This window comes from Pholcus phalangioides, unplaced genomic scaffold (assembly GCF_987345545.1).
Source record: "Pholcus phalangioides strain wild (caught in Gottingen) unplaced genomic scaffold, Ppha-v1.0 ptg000042l_1, whole genome shotgun sequence".
Taxonomy (NCBI): domain Eukaryota; kingdom Metazoa; phylum Arthropoda; class Arachnida; order Araneae; family Pholcidae; genus Pholcus; species Pholcus phalangioides.
In genome coordinates, this window is record NW_028301628.1 from 9,912,803 (window position 1) to 9,932,910 (window position 20,108).

The 20,108-nt window shown below is 38.3% G+C and overlaps 1 protein-coding gene across 1 annotated transcript in view; it reads right to left on the reverse strand.

Moving 5' to 3' along the window:
• The window catches only part of LOC149064455 (maltase A2-like), a 109,494-nt gene that overhangs the window by 57,071 nt on the left and 32,315 nt on the right, over positions 1-20,108 (reverse strand). Inside the window, exon 3 of the mRNA XM_089255031.1 lies at positions 16,055-16,655. Coding sequence (XP_089111157.1) covers positions 16,055-16,655 — 601 coding nt within the window. The remainder of the gene's footprint in view (positions 1-16,054; positions 16,656-20,108) is intronic.

The window sequence follows — 20,108 nt, forward strand, 5'->3', positions numbered from 1 at the left end:
TTCATTCTTGACCACTATTGGCGTTCAAAATATGTATATATGCATGCACATTTTTTTTCCAGTGACCCATAATAATTCTGCAGGGATTTTTTTGCATTTCTGTGCATATTTAAATGAGTAGAATCAATGGCGTTTTTTTTTTACCTTTTTGAAGACCTCACATTTAGCCCTTTTCCTTGTAAGTCTGGGTCTCTTTATAGCTTAGAGGTCCTCAGAGCTTGCTGGAGCAGCTCTAAGGTCATGTGGCACCGTGAAGGACCAAAACCTATGGCAGAAAGTCTCCGCGCGAAGCTTTGACGCCACTGAAGTCGTTCGCTTCACCTGTAGCCATTGGATGTAGTAGTCTGACGTATGCGAAATCTTTACCTCTTTTTTGCAATATATACAATGATGCAATGACTATAGGTGAAATGGACGACTTCAGTGACGTCACGAGCTTCACACGGAGGCTTTCTGCTATAGATGGTGTTGGATGGTCTCGCATCTTAGGTTGAATTAACCACAAGCAACACAGTGGTTATCCACTGTGGTTTTTCAACTTTGAGTAGATCTCCTGTCTCGTCCACAAAAGCAATCGGACGAACAACATTTAAAATTCCTAGATAATATGTGCAAGTAATAACCTGCTAACATGATCCTTCTTGTTGCTCAATACTTATGAAACACGTAACTAACATGAATCTGAAAATGATGCCACTCTTTGCTATTCGCTATTATTTGATTATTGATGTCTGTCACTTTTTTGACTAAATAGCAGAAAGTGACATCATGATGTGTGTTCATGGATGTCTCTGATAGTTTGTCACTGTGTGGTTTCCATTCCATCAATCTCTGTATATATTATTTATTTCTTAAATCTGTATTTTTTGTGTACCTGTTTTTAGTTTTTCCTATGATTTTTCTTTTTGTAGTTAGCAATCGGCAATATGATGTCGAATTTTTTAATGTATATCTTGAGGTGGTGTACCATATTGCACATTTATTTTCTGTTATGCCATCCTTAAAGGCAACATATATGTTCTGATGATTACAACCCTGCCTCTTTTGAGGTAACGGAAGTAAGTTGCTTTGCATCAGTCCGGGGTTGTGAGCGGTTCTATCTATCTATCTATATGTTCTGATGAATGTATATTTAGTGGTTTTCGAGGTTCCTAACTGCGAGGCACGAATAAGAGCCGATCTCTCCGTGAAAAAGTCTCGCAACAGACAATATCGGTTCAGATATTCAATCATCATACTTCAATCATAGTTTGAGAAACAGATGGCAGCACTAGTTAGGGCCACACGCACTCAGAACACACATTCCGGCATGTGCCAGTTTGTTAGAAATTCCGTAGAGGAATGTGTATCAGGTGCATGTACGGTTAAGCAGTAGTAGCACTAAAATTCACACACAACACCAGATACGCGACCAGACTGTTGCATACACACTTCCGGGGCAACCCATTCGGTAGTAAATTGCCTATTTGTGATAGACCGAAGTTATACTTGGTTTGAAAGAAAGAAAAGGTGATTGTATACTTCACTCCCCCATATCCGGGATTTAAAAAAAACAACCGTGGAAGAGAAATGCTCTGAATTTTGTGATTATTTGTATTGCACTCTCAAATTCCTATACCACCCAGAAGGGAGGAGGAATATAACACTGTCTCCCTCCTCCTGCTTTGAACAAAAGCTGACTCCGCCCATTGTCAGTCGATCTGACAGGTCGCTGGGAATGAAAGACCATGTTTGCAAACAAGGCACCGTACAGAGATACCTGGGATCGTTATCGGTGAAATATTCGAGTTTTAAAAAGGCGAGATATCTCGTAGTTACCGAAATACAAGGTATCCAGTTGGGCGAGGTAACTCGTCAATGCCACTGCAAGGGTTGAAAAAACTTTTTTTCCGAGGAGAGAGTCTTTTTTTTTCAATAATGGCAGTTGCGCCTATGCATGACTTGTGAAAAAAGTTCTGAAGCAGTGATTTCCGACGTTCCAATTCACTTGGATCCCTTGACGATCACGAAACTGTTAGATGAAACCCATAAAAAAATTAATACTTTTAATTGATATATTTTTATTCCATCCTGCATGGAAAGTTAGCTTTTGATACTGTGGAACTCCGGCATTGTGAAACACTGGTTCGAAACTTAGATACCTGCATCTGAGATTTAAGATATTGTAATTGAATAACCTTAGAGTAATCTCATATTCATAATAGCAAGTTATCTTCTATGATGGAGTACTTTCGAGTGTGCGTGTACTTTGGTGACTATTTTCTTGAAACATTTTGTGTTGAATTCTTCTTACTCTTGGAAAAACTACTATATGACAGTGTTGGTCGATGAATATTCATCCGTTTTGCGATCAGTTTTGCGTCCGCCACCACCATCAGCACTCAACCTCATTCCCACTTTTATACTCCTGTGTCAGCTTTTGCGGCTCATTAACTTTTATGGCGTTCATTTTAATGGGGTGTATAAAATTTTATTAATGAAACTCTCCTTGAATATTAATCGAGGGTTGGGAAGGGGAGAAGCAGAGATGCGCTGTATGTGGTGATGACAAAAGAAGACGAGGACGCGGCAGTCATGAGCATGGGAAATCCTTGAAATATCATCTGGAAAGTCTGGACCAAACGACTCTTCCTTTTAAGAAGCAATGTACATGAAGAAACATGATTTAAACGGAGAACTCTATATGAATACAATGATGGAATTGTAGAAATTGATGGAACAATTGATGAAACAAAACAGAAAATAACGCATTTTTTCCGTCTTTACAAAAAATCTATCCCTGCAGCTGTGAAATTTTTTGCTTGGCACATAGTTTTTATTTGCTAAGAACAATCAGTAATTGACCGAGACATTGCTGGTCTCTAGTTTTTCGGCTAAACACCGAGGGATTAAGCCTTCAATGGGCCAAGCCGCATATATATCCGGAAAAGGGGAAAATCTTTCTATTTCATTAATGACGAGCTCAGATGTTTTTGAAATCTTATTTGTCAATGGAGCACATTTTCTCATCCCCTGCTGAAAATCGGAGTAAAGCCTACGTCACAAAAAAAGAGATATGACATTTTAACCTTTCAAGCGGTTTTTAAAATTCCCTGATCCGCATTATCAACAAAATCAACAAACTTTCTAGAAATAACCATCTATTTTCAAGAAAATAAATTTTTTTTTTCCGATTTCGTGATAGATCGGAAACCATAAAAACAAGAATAATCACAAAACAAGGATCGCAAGTGCATTATCGTTTTTCTATCACTTACTCTGTATGCATATTCTTTTACTACTCCAAAAAGAAGGGTGAAACATCGTCTTTCTCTCTCTTATTGAACTTTGGACAAAATCTGACTCCGACCACTGGCAGTTGATCGACAGGTTTTGATGATGGAAAATATGTTTAACTGTGAAAACAACTTCAGCGCAGTGACTGGGCTCATCATTGCCGAAATGAGTGGTTTTCAATGATCCGAGATATTCCGTGATTGCCGAAACAAAGAGCATCAAGTTAGACGAGATATCTCGTTATTGCCACTGTAAGAGTTAAAGGAGGTTTAGTGATTAAAGACTTGGTTAAAGGGTTTTTAAATGCCAATCGTTGTTGGAATCGCTTCTCACATGTTCAACGTGTTTTCCATGGCACGTTTACTCTGGTGTTTCGGCCTCAGTCTCCGTCTTCTAGTAACTGACACATGCAACTTGAAAACATTCCTCTTGGGAATTTCTAATGAATTTGCACTTGCTGGAATGTGTGTTCTGAGTGTATATATGTATACTCTGAACGTTTATGTTACCCAGTTATGCATTATTATGTTCTGGTGGTGCTGCCAGCTCTCTTCCATATTTCGAAGTGAAAATGGCAGATGCCTGAAATTCCGCGTTACGTAAATATCGTGTCGAAGCCTCTTCTAGAATAACTTGTGGTCTGTAATGCACCCTAAAATTTGATGTGCCTGATCCGTAACTATGCGGCTGTTTCTACTGGTATGAACCTTTGGCAAATATGCGTGGCACTTTGATCACTGCGTCATGTTTTGTTCATATGGACAATTATACTCTGTCGATACTGTGGCGGTTAAAGTTAGCATTATTTGCCTAAAATGATACCAATTATTTGCGGAATCACCAATTATCGTTTACGGATCATATCAATAAGCAAGGCAAAGCGTCAAGCATATAATACAGTCGACCCCGCTTAATCGCAGATCGGATATACGGATACCCCGCTTAAATGAATAAACTCCTCTTGCACCAAAATTTCTCCCATAGAGATAATGTTAAAGTTTCCGCTTAATATGATATAGCTTGAGCGCCTTCTACTTCGATAAATCGATTATATTTTCACTTCTTCTTAATCGATATTACGCTTCACATGGCAACTGTTAATACACATCAACCACTATGCACATAATGTTTTTACAGTACGAAACATTTGAAATTAATAGAAAATATGTTATTAAGTTAAGATAAATACATTTAAGAGAGTAGATATATTGACCTAAGTATTCAAGTTGTCTTTAATATGTAAATTCGATTATTTTACTTTTGTTTTCTGTTGAGCCAGCAGAGGACGCTATCTTTACCAATGAAAAACGATATCTTAGATATTGTGATCATTGTAATTAAATATAATTTTCATTTCATTTTTGATGTATGATTTATTGAAAAATCATTTTTGATATTGATTCTTCATCAGTTTTCAATATGCAAACTGCACTAACGTTGTGAAATGGCAATCGAATTGTTCGCATAATCGCATACCCCGCTTAATCGGATATTGTATGCTGGAATCGTTGATACCCGATTAAGCGGGGCCAACATTAAATCGTTCTTTTTTTCCACTTCGTTAGACATCAATAGACTGACAGACTAGCATTACAAAAAAATGTTCTGAGCATTGCGACTTTAAAACAAGTGGAAGAGTGTCGTTATATCGGAAGTCGTTGCATTTTCCTCGACGTTGTAAACAAGGCTCTTCATCTATGGGAATAAACCGGCACCGCCAATTAGTGACGTTATAGCTTCGGGTTTGATTGTACATGGATAACGAATTAATGTCCATTAGGAATTCCAGCAATTGACTGACGTGGAAACAAAGTCGAATCTTGTCAATGGCGTGTATAAAAGCCGAACATGTTGTAGAACAAACGATAATTAGATGGCGTTCCCAAAAGAGGATAAGCAAAATATGGGGAAGATCAGAAGAAGCGACGTGAAAGCTTTTAGTTTAGTGGAACAGAAGTTTTACCACCAATTTCCATGCTTCTTGTTCGCTGCAGTAGAGAAGACTTTCTGCGACCCGAAGCTCTAATTAGCGTTTTGCGGGTGTCTTATGTCTTTCTATTTCTCAGGCGGCTTTGTTTCAAGTCATTAGTTTCGCTCTGGCATTTTCGCCGTTCTTTCTTTCTTTCGCGAAAAACTGTATTTAATTGCGCGTTATGTGTGCGCGAGAGGAAACTATCCCTTGTTTATTATCAAGGCGAAAGCCCCCTTTTCAAATTTTTGTACTGCTTGATGAAGCTCATAAATAGTAGGGACGTGAAACGCATGAAACGGAATGTGATTGATGATAATATTATCGGCAATTTATTGCTAGAATGAGCTTAATAATATTAATGTCCCTGTTTTGTATCTACTACTGCTACTACTTTACCGTACATGCACCACCAAGGGTGCTCAACGTTTGGGAACTGCGGGCCATTTCATCGGTTTAAAAATGTGTCGCGGGCCACTTAAGTTATCTGGGACAGAGCCGCAGGTTACTTAAGGAACTGGAAATATTCCGCGGGCCGCTTGAATGATTTGGAACTGTGCTGCAGGTAACTTAAAAGATCAGGAACTGCACCGCCGACCGCTTAAGTGCTCCAGAACTGTGCAGCAGGTCAGTCAAGTGATCTTTAAATATGCCGGGAATCACTTAAAACATCTGAAAATGTGCTGCGGGACACTCAAGTGATCTGGAAATATGTTGCATTTAATGATGTAAAATACTATATATATATATATATATATATATATATATACTACGTAACAGCACATGCACCTCGTACACATTCTTCTACGGGATTTTTAACGAACTTATACATGCTGGAATGTGTGTTCCGAGTGCATGTGTGGGCCCTAGCATATTTATGTTGTCAGAATTGTGCTTACTTCGTGTTCTTGCTGGCGCGCTATCTGTCTTCCATATTTTGAAGTTAAGATGGTAAATGATTGAATTTTCATACTATGTATGCCCAGAAACTAGTAAAAGGTTTTTCTCGTTTTTGGCGCACCGAGTAAGATGCCATTAAAAATATTTAATATTTTCATAAAGGGTGCTTCATGACGTAAGCATTATCCAAACCCCCCCCCCTCCCCCTTGTCATCAAAAGTCAGCAAATTGGAACCCCCCCCCTCCCCATCGATGATGACGTAATACTTGAACGGCCCCTTAGAAGATATATGGACCAGAATGGTACGTTTTCGAAAGGTCAAGGAGAAAATTCCCACCAGGGAATTAAAATTGTCACTGTGTGGTGGAAAGTTGGCGTCACGTAAAAAAAAATACATAAAAAAAGCATCTTCTTGCATCGGGCATTCGTTTTTATCGAAAAATGTAAAAACAACTACGAATGTTCAACATGTCCACAGCCGTATTCGAGAAAACCCTGCAATACCACGAGAGAGAAAATCCTTCAATATGACGGCTGTAACAGCCTGCCACTCCGAGGATGATCCTCCTTGGAGCCACCAGTTCTATCGAATCGCTGTTTTACGTCTATAATATCTAAGCCCCAATTTCAGTTTTATTAGGAGAAAAGCCGTTTTTTTTAATTTCATTTCCCGATCTAAATTTTTGTAATGCTTCTGCAGTCGATTCATTGTTGACGTAAAACACAAATTTACAACATAGTAGTCTTTCAAAGAGACGAAATAATTCAATAGAGCAATAATTTGTTCAATTCTCACGCAAAGTATGGCGGTGGACACGTCAAACACATTTGTAGTTTCTTTCTTTCTATCATATTTTTTTGCAGATGAAAATGAGTATCTGCTGCCTAATCTGGATGTTTTTTTATGTATTTCGTTAACATGACACCACTTTCCATGGAAGATTTTAACTTTTTTTCCCCTTTTGTCAAAAAAAAATGCTCCTCTTTGACAAGTCCAAGTACGCAAACCGCACCCTGGCACGTCAACTTGCAGATTTTTATTATGATTTCACTTTTTAAAAAAAAATCCTTCTACATTTATGACACAGCTTGTATCGTGTCCTTCACAACTGAGCCAAAACTGACTACTAAAAATATTTTTTGATTGATTTGTGTTTATTTTATGTCAAAATACCCTCAAAAACAATTTCTTTAATTGATTAAATTAGTAGATTTGGGTCGATATATTTGCTACACATACAGCGACGATTCCAACACGCAATATCTGATTAAGCGGACTATCCGATTATGCCTGAAACAATTCAATTGCCATTTTACAACGAAAGTATAGTTTGCATTTTGAAAACTGATGAAGGATCAATAAAGCTTCTCGAATAAATCAGACATGGAAATTATAATTAACTACAGAGATCACACACAATACCCAAACCATTACTTTTCACTAGGAAAGTCAAAGCCCTCCATTGACTCAACCGAGAATAAAAATAAGATAATTAAATGTACGCACGTATTGAAGACAACTTGACAACTGCCAAATGTACTGTGTGATCTTAACTTAGTGATATATTTTTTATTGATGCCAATTTTTTTTCATTCAATAAAACTATTATGTGTATTGTGGTGGTATGTATTAACAGTTTGAGTGTGAAGCGTAATATTCGATTGAGCGGGGAGAAGTTGAAATTATCATAAAGCGGGAAACTTTAACCTTGTCTCTATATGGGAGAAATTTTGGTGCCAGAGGATTTTATGCGTTTGAGCGGGGTATCTGTTTTTTTATCCATTTCCCGATTAAGCGGGGCCCCACTGTATATGCACCACAGGTCTTAAATTGAGGAAGGAATCATTAAAAACCATTTGAAACCGTTACAAATGAAGGTACATATATGCGTACCTTTAGCTGCTCCCAACCGTTTTAAGGCATGCCCCACCAAAGCATTTCTGAAATCCTGATGCTCCCCGTACTTTTGTCAGGGGTGCCCCTCTCCCCACACTGCATAGATCCATAATAACTTTTTTTTAATGTAAGAACCATTCTTTTTTGCTTTGCCTCCTAAAATTGAATCGTTTATTTCAGAAAGCGCACAAGTCACATTTTTTTCAATATTTATGTTTTTAAAGGAGAGTAACTCATCAAATGACAATTCAAAGCGAGTTGCTGCGGCAGAAAAAATGTCCACTTGTGAGGCATTCAAAAAAATTTTATTCTGCCTTAAAAGACGTTACAAAGAAGTGTGTAGATGATCCATTCCATACACTTATGGTATTCGCGTAGACTACGAGCAAAACCTTCCATTACTGAACGGTCCTGTACAAGAAATCTTTTCTTACCGCCAACTCTGGGTCAACTACATTTGTGGGCATGATATGAAGACAAAAAACCGAAAACTAATAGTAATCTTTATTTATTTTATTTATTTATACAATATTGTTGGCCCTTGGGCCTATACAAGAGGATGCGATTGAGAATGACAAAGATATTGTTTGATGTTGGATAAAAAACTAGTGATAGAGGGAGATTCAACAATAGAGCTTGGGAGTTTGTTCCATTCACCAATGGTATGAGGAAAGAAGCTGTATTTAAAGCAGTCAGTGGAAGCAAAAATAGGTTTTATTTTAAGGGAATGGTCGAGTCTTCTAGAGATGTAGGATGGTTTGGCTAAGATACCAGAAGTATCCATGTTGAACTGACCATGGAAAATTTTATAAAGCAATGTTAATCGAGAGATGAAACGAAGAGTAGAGAGAGGGAGGAGATGAAGTTCATTTTTAAGTTCGGACACAGAAATGAAAGATGACCAGCAGTCGTGAACAAATCGGGCGGATTTATTTTGAATAGATTCAAGTTTGTCTATATTACTGGAGGTGTAAGGGTCCCAGATTTCAGCGGCGTAGGAGAGGACGGGGGATATATAAGTTTGGTAACAGAGAAGTCTGATATCCCGAGTAGAGTGTTTAAGATTGCGGCGGAGGAAGAAAAGTTTGTTAAGACACTTCTGGTAAATGTAGTCGATGTGTTTGTTCCAACGTAGGTCGGCTGAAATAATGACACCAAGGTATTTGATATGTGAAACTTGGGATAACGGTAAATGATTGATGGAGTAGGAGTATTCAAGAGGAAGAAGTTTACGGGTAACTTTCATGTGAACCGTTTTTGAGATATTCATTGGCATTTGCCATACGGAACACCAGTCGGCGATGGAAGCCAGGTTATGTTGGAGAAGTTCTTGATCAGATTGATGGAGAATGATACGGTAAATTACACAGTCATCAGCAAAAAGTCTAGTGGTGCAGTTGAGGGATTGAGGAAGGTCATTGATATAAATTAGGAAAAGTAACGGGGAGAGGACCGATCCTTGAGGGGTCCCAGACTTTACGGAGGCGGATGACGAGTTATGATCATTAAAATGAACAAACTGTTTACGGTGTTTTAGGAAAGCCTCCACCCAATTAAGTAATTGAACGTTAAGGCCAAGGCGGGAGAGTTTGAGAAGAAGTTTATCGTGGGGAACTTTATCAAAGGCTTTAGAGAAATCTAGGAATACGACATCAGTTTGTAGGTTTTTATCAATGGCTTCAGAGAGGTCGTGGATGAAGAGGGCCAGTTGAGAGGTAGTAGAGAGAGATTGTCTAAAGCCGTGTTGGTTGGGGAAAAAGAAGCTGATGGAGTCTAAGTGGATACGGATTTCTTTTGCTACAATATGCTCGAAGATTTTACAGCAGGAGGAAGTGATTGCTATTGGCCTGAAGTTAAGGGGATTGGAAAGTGAACCCGTTTTGTGGATAGGAATAATTTTATTGATTTTCCAGTCGTTCGGGAGGGTAGCAGAATTTAGTGAAACATTGAACAGGATTAAAAGATAGTCGGCGACTTCATCAGCACAGAATTTAAGAATAGAATTTGGGATGTCGTCAGGGCCAACAGAATGGGGTTTCAGTTTTTTCAAAAGTTTTAGGATACCTTGTTTGGAGAAGGATATAGGGGGTGAGTTGTGGATAGAATCAAAAAAAGAGTATTGGGGAGGAGAGGGGTCTATTGAGAAAACCGAGCAGAAAGCTAAATTGAATTCGGTAGCCATCTCTGAAGGAGAAAATGTATATTTATTTGAACTTCTCAGGGAAGTGGGACCAACAGATTTAGGTCTAAGATAACTCCAGAATTTTGTTGGATTGGTTTTTAAGTAATGGGGTAGAGATTTTAGATTTAATTTATCATGAGGGTATAGCAAAAAAGGAGGTAATAAGATATTATCTTTTATTTACCACTACATAAACAATCCTATTTTTCAAACAGCAAAATATATATCCATGTCTTTTCAGACGCTTTCACTGGCCAGAATAGGAACTACGCTGTGTTAAGACCGTTCTGAGCCGTTTCAAGAGTATCATGGCCAAGTGATTTTTTTCTGAGGCCCTTACCTGGCAAATTCTCGAAAATTTCAACCAGACCACATTTTTGCGAGACCGTGCCCGGGTGGGTCATGTGTTAAGACGGCACTGAGATCCTTACTAGCTATATATCATGAAAGAAAAATACGACATGTGCCCTCTTTCTGAAATAAACGTTTCAATTTTAAAACCAGGAGTTCCCTTCCCCCATTCTTGCCTACTTTTACTTGGTCTTAATCAGCAGTGGTTCTTAATCAGGGGTCCCCGACACTTTAGGGCAGCGGTTCTCAACCCTTTTTTGACTTGCGGAGCCCTTTTTGGCATATAATTTCTATGGCGGAGCCCTATAGACCTATTTCTTACTTATTCAGCAAAATTACTGATTTATTTTCATTATTCTAAAGTAATCATAATTATTTTTTCAGATGACTGTTTTTTTATTTTATTTTCCTCGAGCGTAAACAGTTAACTCGTTCTTTTTATATTGCTGTAAACAGAACATAACTTTTTAAAGGAGTTCGCGGCATTCATTTTTCTTCATTTTATTGGCACAGGGGGATCCGTAGACTTAATTTTATTGGCACGAATTTCCCATGGAACACAAAACATTAAGAACCCTTAGGCAAACCCCTTCCACTGGCAAGAGAAAATAAAAGAAGTCGTCAAGAAATTATTAAAATATTAAAAATTTGACCTGAAAGCAAAAAATAAAGCAAGTTCGGAATATTGTTCTTTCTTTCTTCCAAACCGAACACGGTCCATGCTCTATCACCGGCGGAATAGGTTGCAAGTTTTCATAGAAAAACTCAAATTGCCTCTCTGAGAAATCAAATTGCCCCCTTGTGGGGCGGAGGCCCCACGTTGGGAATCACCGCTGTAGAGAGAAGAGGGTAAATCTGAACACCAGGAACAGATGTCTAAGAACTACGGCACCGGAATTAAAATGAAAATTCTGAGTAAATCCCACAGAGACGTAAAAGCCCATTATAGTTTCTCAGTAGAAATTTCAAAGCGATGAAGAAGGTCTAAGACTCGGTCAGTGAGCCTTAGAAATAGTCTATTTAGTACGATTTCTCAGTTGGTTGTTGCAACTTGAATCCGTTTCCAAGTCCTTTTGAATAACGTTGTTTCTCGTGGTCACGGAGTTTGTTTGATATTTTAAAAGCGGCATATATTAAGCCACGAAGATTTTCCGACCGCGGCACGAAGACATCATAATTGAGTGTTCAAGGGGATACACGCTCGGAATCTTTAAAATCTTGAATCTCATTAAATATTTAATTATATTCTCTCTTATCTGAGCCTTTCTTCTCCACGTCCACTTCAAACACTTAATTTTCATAATTGTAAGCACGACGAGAAAATAGAGTTCTGCCACCATGTGTGTTTGTGTCCATACTCTTCCACTTTGTCATCATTACCCTAATTGTTATGATCTGTAGCTTTGAAACGCATTAGGGTGCTGGGAAAATTTTCTTCCCGAAAATGTGATGAAATTTAAATTTTGTTGAGAAATTTCTGTTGGAAAATAGCAATTTCTCTCCTCGTTGAGGAGCAATTTCTCGTCTTATTAATGCCGTCGCAGCGACTGCACTCTTTTATGTTTCGGTCGTTCGTTGCTGTGTGGCAGCATAAATCAGAAGTTTATTACTTCAGTATCTTTGAAGGAGAAAATATGAGTGAACGGACAAACCCTTCCCCCCGCCCCTTTTGCCGCCCACGAAATGCAACTTTTATGGTGTTTACTCACTTTACCAGCTTCAGTGTGTTTGTAGAGGGCATGGGAGTCCAACGTCTTGATTTTTACTACAGACTCCTGGCAGCAAAGCTTCCCCCCCTACCGTCGATATTTTTATAGCTCTGGGGCTTCTCTACTCCCCAAAAACCAAATGATCATCATCGCGTTTCCCAAGTAAATTTAGGAGCACTTTTTTACGACTTCGAGCTCGGGAGCACGAGTAATAATGAGTGTGCTGTTGCCCAAAGACCTCTCTTTTGTGACTTCTATATGACCCCGTGTCTCACGTTATGATCTTGGATATGTACGTGATGATGTCGTATCCGCCAAGAAATCGTAACCCGGATCATGCTTGGTACGTTTTAATTATCCAACTCCCAGGAGATAGAATTTCAACGTTAAGATCGTGAGATCACATCTCATTACGGTATTTAATCGTAGAAATACTTAAGATGATAGCTGCCAGCTTTCAAGAACGATGAATATTTTCACTTGTGGACACAGATTTCGTACACAAACATATAATGATATATACGACTTTTACTGGTACAGATACCTATTACCAGAAAAACATTTTTTTAAGTTTATGTTATAATATCTTTTATTACTTAAAAATTAAGGTGTTTTATAAATTTGTAAATAGCTCAAAAATTTTAAAAATTAAAAAAGGTAGTATATTTGAAACGATTTGCGAAAAAAATTATGTTTACTTCAAAGAGAAAATTTTTATTTTGGAACAGAAAAGAGGAAGTAGTTAAAATTTTAGTTTGTGGAGGCGCTATAAGAAAGCAAATCGCTGGAGATCAGTCATAAAATTCCGGATGCGCGATTAACAGCTCACTTCTGAATTTTTCCCGTGTCACAGTCGCTCACTTAAGGTTCCCATTGTGATGTTGACATTGGTTGATAACACACTATTAGTGAAGTTGTTTCACCTTAACCACGAATCCGTGCTGAAGTTTTACAAAAGTTTCGAACAAACGAAAGATTGAGGAAATTGGCCCAGAGCCGTTGGCCCAGTTGGAGAGAGTTGGCCCAGAGTTGAGATTGGCCCAGAATTATCTGTTTTGCTTTCGTGCGTTGCACTTTATCAACAAAACCTTGAACTCAAGTTTTTTTCGTGTACCAAAAAAAAAATCCTTCCGCAAATCGCACATTTAAATATAATTAATTCCTTCAGTTTTTGTGAGCTGTTTATCCATTTATGGATTTATGGGACACCCTGTGGAATCGAGATGGCTTCTCTCTTCTGAAAAAAAACGTGACATCGTGCTAATTATCACCAATCAGCACAAAGTCATCCTCCATCGCCAAATAGTTGGGGAAATTATCTGTCACCACAACACTTTTGAAAAGTAAGTAATCCGCTGCCTGATACGCGAAAAATCACAAAATTATTTTTCGTTGTTCTTCTTTTGTGGTTACTACGCTTAAATCAATATACGCCAATAAAAAATCGCCATCGTGCCAACAAACTGCACGAACCAATCGTACTCAAACTTTTGTCTTCCACGGCTCCTTTCGCCTAGTGAACATTTTGTCGAAAAAACTGTTGGGGGGCTTCCGGAAACCCAGGTTGAATTATCTGCCATCTTTGTGCTGCGTGTGACGTCCGTCTTATCTTACAGGCAATACGGTTGCTCTCTCAGATAGAGTAGGATCAGTCCGCCCGCTGATAACTCGCCCATTTGGTATAAATGCAAAAATGTGTATTAATGAAATAGTTTTTTCTATTGATTCTTAATAAATTCTTCACTTCAATAGATTTTTATGCGTTAGAAAAAAAAATCTGAATTTCTCGATGCAGATCAAATATTTCTACCTGTTTTCTGCGGTTTTCTTTTCTGCCGTGAGATTGAAAGAGAAATATTTTATTTTAAAAAAAGTTGATAAAAAGATTAATTGTCAATGATTTCTAAATAATAAAAAATTAAAATTCCAGTAGAAAAACCGTAATTTTTGTCTATAAAATGATGACCAAAAACTTTATTCATTTCATGAAATTTCATTGCTGGGGAATGACATTTACATACTGCAGATTAAGCGATGAACAAGTTTTTATTTTTCATAGTAACGAGTATGTATATGTATCTCCGAAATTTTTACAGCAGCGGATTATTCGCAGTAAATTAGGGTTTGTATTGAAATCGAAAGTTATACAACTGTCGGCGCTCACTACGTATATGGTATCTAGAGAAAAAAGAAAGAAAGAGAAACTATCAAAAAGTGTCGCTCACTTTCTGACAGCATCGAAAATACTTTTTTTTTCTACAACAAAAACTGATTTTGATGTGAAGAAAAATAAATCAATGAAGGGGAAATATATATATATATATATATATATATATATATATATATATATATATATATATATATATATATATATATATTCCCAATGATTAAAGCGGGATTCGATCCAACAATCTTCATAGTGATAGTCCTATGCTCTCTACTTACTAACTTACTATGATAATGATTTTGTAATTTGAATATTTGTATAAGCTCATAACGGCATTTGTTCCCAATATCTATTGTACATAGTAATGTTTATGTGCATCACCAATTATATAAAAAGGAAAAATTATATATTATGTAAAAAAATAGCATATATTATGTAAAAAAATAGCATATATTATGTAAAAAAATAGCATATATTATGTAAAAAAATAGCATATATTATATAAATATATTATGTAAATACATGCGAGTAATTCAAATGTGAACGCCGAGCACTGTGAATGGAGGCTGTGTTTGATTATTCCCGTCGAACTTTCATAATATGATACTAATTTTGTAACCTTGAACATTTGTAATGAGCTCATGGTGATATTTGTTCCCAATATGTATTACCTTCATAGTAATTGCCAATAGTATAAAGAAGGAAATTTTTGTAACGTAAATAATACATGCGAGTAATTCAAATGTGAATGCTCAGCACTGTGAACGGAGGCTGTGTTTTGTGTGAGTGTGCATTGCATATTCCGTAAAAGGGGAGGGAAACAAAACTGCCCAGCACCGTGGACGGAGGTTTTGTTTCTTCGTTTCCCATCACAGTGGAGGTGCTGTATATATATTTTGCATACATTGTGATTTAGATCGTTCCCAAAGCTCTCCCACTTCAACATGCCAACTTCTTCTTTGTACTTGCGTCACATGTCTTTCCCACGCTTCTTTTGAAATCTCAGGCAGCGGTCTCTGGCCCTTATGTGCAACTGGGCGCACGTGCAATTTTTCTTCCTAGTCACTGGGTTCCGCTATATATTTTAGTCAAATGGCTTGTACACTGCATCGAGTTGATGGCTGTCTTCATGGGATCTCTCTATCTATGCTCTGTACTGACTGCACATAACTATTTTACCACAAGCCAAATCCAGTCGTATATCCCCATACGTCAATTTCCAATTAGTGGAGATGGGTGGGAAATGAAGGTGCTATCTATCGGTGGTCGCCCCAGGTTCGGTAGATAAAGAACTCGTTTCTGATGTAGAATAGGCGGGATTCGAACCCGTGGACCTTGACGGCAACCTTCATAGCGCAAGATGAGCATCTTACCACTGCGCCAGAGATGAAATCAAATTTCTAATTAATTTCTGTTCTGATTAAATACATAAATTGTCGAACTAAAAAAAAACGCCATTTAACTTCATCAAATGTGAAAATTTCGCCAAGTACTATTCTGAGTATTATTATTTACATAATTACCACACATTGCTCACAAACATCCACATCGAAACAGCAATCAGGACACTTAAGTTTTTAAAGTTATTCTTACGAAACTTACCTTTGATCGATTCGCCGATGCGTAAAAATGTTCGTAGCCTTCAATCCCCCTCTGCCAATGTAGAGCCCATGTATGCTGGTCACTGGTCACTGTCGGGTTGATGTCCAGCACCAACCGCATCCCGCGGTGGTGAGCTTCCCTAACAAGCTCCTTAAAGTCCCTCAGTCTGCCGAGGTGAGGATCGACGTTCCTAAGATCGATGATGTGTTCGTATTCCAGAGGATAATCCAGTGCACAGAAAACCGAGTTGAGCCGAATCGCCTTGACGCCGAGGTTTTTGATGTAGTCCAGGCGGTTTGTGATTCCCTTGAGGTCACCGTAACCGTCCCCGTCGGTGTCCTGATAGGACGCCGGGAAAATCTCGTAGAAGATGGCACCCTTGTACCACTTGTTCCTGTCCTCGCAATCGGAGAGTGGGGCCGCGATCAGGAACCCTACCACGATGCACAGTATGGCTGCCAGGCACGTGAAGAACGCGAGCAGGCAGGCTTGCCGCACGATCGGACAGTTCCTGTGGATAGAGGACAACCGCATGTCTGAAGCGCTGATTGAGGAGAAAGGGGAGCACAGGAAGCGATGGCTCGACAATCCTGATTGGAGCCTGTAAGACAAAGTGGAGCGCAAAGTGATGTATTACTTTTACGGTAATTATGTATAACATTGGTAAATTTAATTAAATACTAAAAAATAAACACTGTTGCGGATAATACAAAAGTGTAGTTGATAAACATGATAAATCGCACTAAATTCATCACATTTGCTGATAATTATGCATAAGCTTCAATCGTCTCGGTAAGTTTGATAAATTTATCCGTTTTACCGAAGATTATGCATAATAACCAAGCTTCGTTGGTGTAAACTATGATTAAAGTACTAAATTTATAAAATTTACCGGCTATTATGCATAATCACAATTTTTTACCGGTAAATACGATAAATAGGTCCCCATCGCCGTGATAAGATTTATTATTTGGATTACCGGATATAACGAAAGAAATTTTTATCAAATTCACCAATTACGCTAGGACATGGTTTTCAATCTGGTGTTCCGGGGAACCCTGGGGTTCTGTGACAGTTCTTTTGTGGGTTCAGCGTGATCAAACGCCACGAAACCCTTAAAAATCCCGGGACCCGGAGAGCTTTCAAAGAATAAGAAAATTTTCCTGTTACTAATAGCTGCAAATCTAATTTTTATTTTGAACTTTAACAAGATAGTGTTCTCGAACACTCTTGAATGACTCACCAATTTAATGAGACCGTAACATTACATTTTTTTTTCACTTCGAATTTCCGAACCAGAAGCTTCAGATCATAGTTTCCCAAATTTTTTGTTCCATCGCCCCCTTCTTCATAAATTATTTTCTCTTATCGCCCCCCAACTCAAGTATGCCCATAGGATCCTATGTTATATCCATAGCTTCTATCGTCCCCCTGGACAATTCCATCGCCCACCAGGGGGCGATATTGCCCACTTTGAGAAACACTGCTCCAGATGTTCACGAATGTGTCATGTGTCATTCTTCGTTTCATCAGGAATTATAAGTGTAAAAACGATGATTTTTCTGAAGTATTTTTTATCCACTAGCGCTATTTTTGAGAGTGAAGATTCGTGAATAGCAAAATTTACACGTGCAGAGGCGGATTTGCGGTTTTGCCGCCCTTCTCTCATTCTAGTCTAATTTTCTTGACCACTCATCCCTCGGATTCACCGCCCTATGTGCTATAACCGCTTGCCCCCGCCTGTAAATACGCCCGTCTTCAAATCATTCTTTTGGTCACTCACATGATTGCGTACTCCTCTGGTCACTCCCATGATCGCGTACTCTCTAGGTCACTCCCATGCTTGCGCACTCTCTAGATCACTCCCATGATTGCGTACTCTCTAGGTCACTCCCATGCTTGCGAACTCTCTAGATCACTCCCATGCTTGCGTACTCTTTAGGTCACTCCCATGCTTGCGCACTCTCTAGGTCACTTTAGTGCTCACGCACACTCTCTAGGTTATTCTCATGCTCACGCAATTTCTAGGTTAGTGTTTCTCAACCGCCGGGCCCTGACACCAGTCAAATCGGGCCGAGAGTAATTCATTGTTTCATTTTTCTCCGTTTGTTGCCTATTAGTCGTGTGTATCACCGGGCCTTTCACTCACAAAAAAATAAATAAATAAAATAAACCGGTCCGTGGGCTTCCAAAGGTTGAGAACCGTTGCTCTGGGCCACTTTCATGTTCATACATTCTCTAGGTAAGGAGGCGAAGGCACCTGCTATTAATCACAGTACCTGAACTCCTTATCGTTGAGTGCCCCTATGTACGTGAGAAGAACCCTTCCCTTCATAGGCCGTGCCTCGTGGTCCCAAAAGTCGAGATGGCCCTGCAGTAATTTATCAAAGAGTCAGGCAATCTCTTCAATTCAGAAACAAACAAAATGAGTGAAACAACAACCGCAATGCCTGTTTAAAAAAAAACCCTGCGTTGGAAAGCATCGTTCCGAAAACAAGTCGTTCATTGTTGGTGTATTGACGCCTTCTGTTGTGCACATGTGCAAGAAACATGGTCAAAGATGGATACAGATGCGTCGTCATGTCGAAGTTTAGAGAGAAATATTTCAACAATTTCATTCACATATTGAGTACGCAAATACTCAAACACATACTCTTACAAAAGTAATAGGGTGACATTGTGACCCCTGCTGCCATCTATAAAATATAAAAAATATTGACCATCAGTCTGCTTGAAAATCTGACTGAGCTTAATAAAAAATGTATATTTCGGTGGTGTAAAAAAAACTATCACGTGTACGCGAGGGATCCTTTAACTTTCCAGATTGAGGGGAGGGGGACATTCTCTTCTATTTCACCTGCTCTTACTTTTGTTCAGCACAGAATTTCGATATCTGTGTGAAATGACAAAATAAAATAAACTTCGTATAGAATTACAGCGAATTTTTTCTGCTCAGCAAAACAAATCTCTGTACACGGAAGCCTTTTTATTCGCAGACCCTAAGCGTCTATGCTTTGTAAACTTATTCACTATGTAAAAATAGTGTCTTTCTTAGTTAATTTTGTCCATAATCAATTAACGAGCAAAAGTATAGTGTCATCAGCATAAATGTGCCTTTTAGAATGTATTGAAAATTAAGTATAGTATAAATTCATACAGTACAATATTACATCTGAGGAACATCAATAAACGAGAGCCCCTCCTGCGACCTATATCAAATAAAACTGTTATGACTCTTCAATTGGAATAGGTGACCGATTCCTGATTAATATACTACTTAGAAAAAAACAATAAAATATTATGTTAAAAACTGATAAACTGAACTTCTAATGATTTGCACAATCGTGCCTATCAATACACCAGTGGATGGCAAGTACAAATATTAATTACATTATTGGAGATACATATACAAAACAAACAAATGCATAAGGTTTAAACACAAAAAAAAAATATATAGATGCATATTATAGTCTCGGATCCAGATAAATAGATTGAAAAATAAAATGTTTTTTACCTGGGCGCATGGGCAGAGAGGGGAGCAAACGAAAACAAAACGGGGGAGGGCGTCAAAACTACTGCCCCAAGAGAAATATAATTTTTGATATATCCTCGATAAATCGAAAAAAAATATAGACACATAGAAGAAGAGGGGTTGCTAAAAATTACATAAAAGTTTGATCGGGAGTAGGTATGGCGAAGGTATTTAGAGTATGTGTATGTCTTTGAAGGGCAAAGAATGTGCATTCCTTAAGAAGGTGAAAAATATCATTGTAGCTATTTAGTTGATTGCAATATTAACAAGGTTCGTCAGGGTTAAATTTGTGCAATATACCTTTGTTAGTATAAAGTATAAAAGGGTAAAGGCGAAGCCTGGCCATATTCTTACGGACCGCCAATGGGAGATTGAAGAGCAGGTAAGACTGTAGGGACAGCGAAAATGCAAAATTATCGGCGAAATGAAATAATGTTGAACCAGACAGTCGAGATCTGTCTTCTTGGAGAGAGATATCAGAATAATTATTAGTAAGGGATGTTAAAGCTACTGGAGTGAGGT